This window comes from Nicotiana attenuata, chromosome 4 (genome assembly GCF_001879085.1).
Source record: "Nicotiana attenuata strain UT chromosome 4, NIATTr2, whole genome shotgun sequence".
Taxonomy (NCBI): domain Eukaryota; kingdom Viridiplantae; phylum Streptophyta; class Magnoliopsida; order Solanales; family Solanaceae; genus Nicotiana; species Nicotiana attenuata.
In genome coordinates this window covers 5,871,932-5,877,446 of record NC_031992.1, presented here as the reverse complement: position 1 = coordinate 5,877,446, position 5,515 = coordinate 5,871,932, and the positions used below count along the sequence as shown (strand labels likewise).

Below are 5,515 nucleotides of genomic sequence, written 5' to 3'. Positions count from 1 at the left end.
ATTCCCCTTCTCCTCCTCTACCCAAATCCACTGGCCTTTGCTTTCAAATATCACTGGAACTCGTCGAATATCCGTTCGAAGTTTTCCGGCCAAGTCGCCGGTTATGCCAAACGATCCCAAATTAACACCATGGGACCGCCTTGACCTCCTCTATCCAACCCCCATAGCCACATGTCCTAAATATTGCCAGAATTGCCCAATTATCCGATCAAAATCCGGCAGAACCCTAAATTAGAAAATCTTGGGGATTTTCGACCATAACTTCCCTAATCATGTGTGTTCTTTTGGAAAACACACGATTAGGGATGTTACGTGTCAAGAGTCCCGGAGGATTCACAACAAGCTGGTCAGAATGCGCTCCATAGTCAATCGAGTGCCCAAAATTGGTAAGTTCCGATTCTGCATGTTTGATAATCTTTAACTCTTTAGAGCCTTTTGATTTCATTTTTCTTTTCTTCAGTAATTGAGCCTCTACNGGGGGTCGCATGTCAACGGCCCAATAAATATTATCCACGCTCACGCTCTTCGAAAGAGGCGCCTATGGGCGCGGCCAAATTTCCGTAAAAAGCAAATCGTGCATGTCCGTCCATTGAAGACGGTCATCGAGTACGTCTCCAACGAACGGAGGGACTAACTGTATAGGGTTAAATTTGGCTCATAACGCCCCCACGCCAAATGGGCACGTCCCTTATAATAAGGGCGACCCGAGTGAGGGCACGGCCCAAGTTGGTGAAGAAGAAGTGACGTCGTTTAATGTCTGACCTTTTTACTGAGTAGAAGCCACCAACTTTTGTACCTTTTTTGATTATTTCGAGGGAGGTCTCCTACTATATAAAGGAGACCTCCACATTGTAATAGGGGGAGGGTGATTCTCGGATAATACAATTTCTCTCTCTATCTCTCTCTCTTATCTCTTTCTTGATTTTCCAACCATTGCTTCCCTCTTAAGCTAAGTCTATTTCACTACGCACTTACAGATCTACAAACATTCTTGAAGCAATAATCATCTCTTGGGCTTATTATATTTGATTACGATTTACCCCTGTATATTTTCGATTGTTTTTAAGCTTATAAAATACGAATATAATTTTTGAGCTAAACAATTATATTTTCTCAACTTCTTGGTGCTCTTTGGAAATATTTCTTTTTCTTTTACATCAAATGTTACTTATGGAGGAGCTTAATGTAAATGCGAGGCTTGGTTATTATTTTTAACCAACTGATTACTATATTTACATATTAACCCTCTTCTGCAGGCACCACCAGACCAGCTTGTAGTACGACTGTACACTGCGAAACTAGTGGTGTCTAATTCTCTGGTTTATAGATATATCAAATCGAACTCATCCAATTAAAAGACACTACTAAATAAAATAAAAAATTACAAATATTTAAGTAAGGAATTGAATTAACTCCCTAGTTGCAGTCTATATCCCTAATCACTTTATCAGCCAGTCCTACAGTAATGGTGCAATCCATCTCCGTAGATTTCTTTTTCTTCAAAACAAAAATTAGCGCCACTTTCCCCTCTAATTTTGACTTGCTGGTCAAAATTAAAGTTTCAGAATTCAGATCATTCCTTAGCTTCGAGTCCTTAGTTAATACATCCTTCGATGACAGATTCACAACAACATTAAATTTCTTGGTTGACTTAAAACCAGCTTTGCCATGGGAAACAAAGGCTTCTCCAATATTCACACCATTATAGAAAATATAAACAGTGCTGTCTCTGTACTTGTAAGGTCCAAAATTGGTGTTCTTGACACCAAATTCAGCATTCATTGTAATGTTGAATGAAGAATTTTCTGCATTTTTCGACAACACATCAAAGGTAACTGACCGGATGCGAAACTTAGGAGTTCTGACTTTCATTATGTACAATGAAGAGAAGAGAGTGATTGCAATTTGAAACAGAATAGAGAGTGCAACAAAAATTAAGAATTTCTTGCGTTTCTTTTTGCGCAGCTCTTTGGATTGTATGGAGTTGGCTGATTCTTCAGCTTGCTTTGCATGTCCGTTAGTCTGAAGTTGTTGTTCCCCTTCTACTGCCATTTAAACCTGATTTGAATAAATAAATAAAAAGTATGTGGCAGCTGAAGACTGAGATATAAAAAATGAGGAAAACTCTTGTATTTATATAGTACAAAAAGAACTAGTAAAAGTAGTGACAATTGGTAAGACAAGTCTGATGCTTATTGTTACCTAACTACAAGGGTTTCTTAAAGTCAAAGCGCGTTGAAATAAAGTGCTTCTTTATCATATGGTATTTAAGAGGATCGACCGCATATATAGAAGCTTCTCATAAGTTAGCAGTTGAAAGTAAACAGCCACTTAATTTGTCAACTTCTTCTGTGGTGCAAAGGTTTAACCTCTACTATATCAGTCTTCTAGTGGAATCTTATCATGTCAATCGCAAAATATGTTGTGAGCACGTGATTTTTGCCACGCTTAATTTACTCCTATAAATTCATTAGAATTAGAATTTTTCTTTTATTATTTGAAATTTTAGGAATTAATTGCATGATTTTGTGTCTTGTTTGCATTTTTGTGTGCATTTTTAGTTGCTATAATTCATAAAAAAAAGTACAAAAATATTACGTTTGCATTTAGAATTCGATTTTTATATTTTTTCTTACTAGTTAATTAATATTGCTAAAATAAGAGAAAAAATAACATCTTTTACATTTGTTTGGTTTAAGAATTAGTTAATGTTGAAAATTGATTAGTGTAATCTTAGATTTAATATTGGGTCTTTAATTTTTGATTTTAATAAAATCAGAAAATTCAGAAAAAATAAATAAATAAAGTACAAAAAAAGAAAAAAAGAAAACAAATAAAAGAAAATGAAATAAAAGCAAGGGTTGGCAAAAATGTTTGGGCCAATTTCGTGTAGCCCAAACCAAAAATCAACAACAACAAAAAAACCCCGTCCAGAATGGCCCAACCATACCCCTGATCCGGTCCAACCCTTTAAAAGAACAAAACGACGTCGTTTCTCGTCCGTAAATCCTGGCCATTGATCTTCTCTAATCCAACGGCCCCAGTTGATTTAATTGTTAGATAAAAGTGTCTTAAGAAATCTCAAACCCTAGCGACCAAATGTCATCCTCCTCGTACCCCCTCCCGTCTTCGACTGCCACCACCGTGTCTCCGCCTCACTCCGCCGTCCGCCACCGGCTCCAATCACGCCCAAAATTTCACCATGACATCTCCTTCATCTCCCCATCCCATATCCTTCATTATTTTCTTCCAAATCCCAACCAAAATTCCCAAATATATAAAACCCTAGGCACCGCCGCCACCGTGCATGGCGGCGCCGTCACCCAAACCCTGCCAAATTCACACCATATACTCTCCTCACCCCCCTCTTCCTAAACCCATGACTGGTTCCCTCCAAATCTCACTGGAAGTGCTCGAATTTTAAATCTAAAATAAGCAGAACCCTAGAAGTTAAAATTATGGATTCCTTCTCCAATTTCGTGGATCCAATGTTGGATTCAAGTCACGAAATAATGGTTTTCGTTTGTTATTGACAAAGAACAGACGTTTAACATCATTTCGAGACTCGAATCGAAGTCCGGCCTTTGTTCAATCTTACATAAGTAAGTTTTCCTATTTCTTTTTCTTTTATTATTTGAATCCCTTGCTCTTAAAATTAGCTTAAACTTTGTTTTTCTGTTAATCCATTCACATACGTTTCTGTAGACTTTAATTTTTGCATCATTCTAGATTTCTTTTGTTTAAGTCTTCCAGTGATTTAGGTTTGTTTGTATTAAGTCAGTTTTAATTCATAATCTGTTTGTTGATTAATTTTTGTTTGTTGTCATAATTTCCTGTCGACTGTTAAAATGGCCAATAGTAATTGTTGTTTCCGCTTTTCAGTAGTTGATTCAAGCCGTAATTTAGGATTGTTTGGATTTGTGGTAAATCTTTGGGGTCGAGTTGTAATTGAAAGTTTTGATTGTTACTGAATAATTCAGATCCTTTGAAATTAGTCATAGTCAGCATTTGACCAAGTTAAAGGGTTTGGTGTGGATGGAATTGGGTTTGGTTTAGCTTAGGTTTGTAATTCATGAACGAATTAAGGGTAGTATAGGCATTTCTCAGAGAAAGAACCCTGCAGTAACTAAAATAGAAATCCCTAGAAGTTTCTAGCAAGGGCCTTTGTTTAATGTTTCAGATGTTAGCTTGGTAAAGAAGTCACAAAATGAGGGACCTAAAGGCAAAGTAAAAATCTGAAAGAGCCCCTAATTCTTGCCTATAAAAGGCAGTCTCCCCTGCCTTGCAGATGAAGTTGGAGAGATCCCCAAAATTCAAAATTCAAAAAAAATTCAAATCAGTTTCTTACAAGTTTTGGAAAAGCTGAAAATTTAGAATTCAAATTTCAAAAAAAAACAAAGAGTTCGAAATCTGAGAGTGAGAGTTCCTTTTAGATCTAAAAACCTCCACACAAAAAAACCCAAAAAAAATAACACAAAAACTCCAAAAAATACTATTCCATTGAAGTTTTCCTTAGACTAATTTCGAGTTTCAGTTGTTAGTTCAAGCTTCTAGCTTAGACAAGGATATATTTCTGGCTACTGAAGTTTCAGACGTGTTCCTTGGTTTAATTTCGAGTCAGTTTGGGTTCAATCAAGTTTGTTTTGGTTATTTCGTTGGTCTTACTCCTCTGTCATTCCTTCCTGGGCTGTTGTGATGATGTTTGGAGTCCAAAATCACTCCTGTGTTATTGGTTTCAACTGTCGATTGTTTGCTTGCCACTGCTGACTCCTTCTTCCTCTTACATTTCTTCATTTTCAGGTACTTTTCTAACTTCAAATGCTGTATGAAGATTAGATCTATATGTACCAATGCGTTTGAAGGGAAATTTGGGAATACATCCTTGTGCCTCGCATGAATCTGTTCTGATCTGTGTATTTAGACATTTAGTTTGATAGTGTTGTTTAGACTTTTATCTATTCTTGTATTAATTGGACTGTATGAAACATTATTCTTCAGACTCATATAAGCATTATGAGTAGAGTACTAGCTGTAGTTAATTTCAGTTTAGGCTATTAGGTTAATTGCTTGAGAGTAGAATCCAAAGTAATATATGATCGTCAGTTTAGGCTATGTTTGTTTAAAATTGATTCAGGAACAGGATAAGAATTCCGGTGTCGACTTTCATCTTTTTTAGTCTATAATTGAGTTGTTTTAAGAGTACATGAATTAAATCTAAAGGGCCATCAGAATTTTAGATCATGTGCTAATACATAAATTGAGCATTAATTGATATGTGAATATGAGAATCACTGTTTATATGTTAAAAGGTGAATAAGTTCGTCAGGCCCTCAAATTTCATTTCTATGTTAGCATTGGTTTAGCTTTGGCTCGTTGATTATTTGGACTATAAAAATAGGCCCAACGTATACTCAGCTGAAGATTCACCTGAACTTCTTGCCTCATTTTTGATTGGGCTCATTTTGAGACCAAAGCTTGACTATTTCATGGAAATGATCTGCCCAGCCATGTGACC

General features: G+C 36.3%; 1 protein-coding gene across 1 annotated transcript; it reads right to left on the bottom strand.

Moving 5' to 3' along the window:
• LOC109225120 lies at positions 1,187-2,110 on the bottom strand. The gene has a single exon (XM_019389706.1). It carries the CDS (start codon positions 2,050-2,052, stop codon positions 1,417-1,419), a length of 636 nt encoding a protein of 211 aa, XP_019245251.1. The 5' UTR covers positions 2,053-2,110; the 3' UTR covers positions 1,187-1,416.

Bases quoted from the DNA above. Each gene is read 5' to 3' on its own strand.
- LOC109225120 (XM_019389706.1), bottom strand. From the start codon at position 2,052: ATGGCAGTAGAAGGGGAACAACAACTTCAGACTAACGGACATGCAAAG.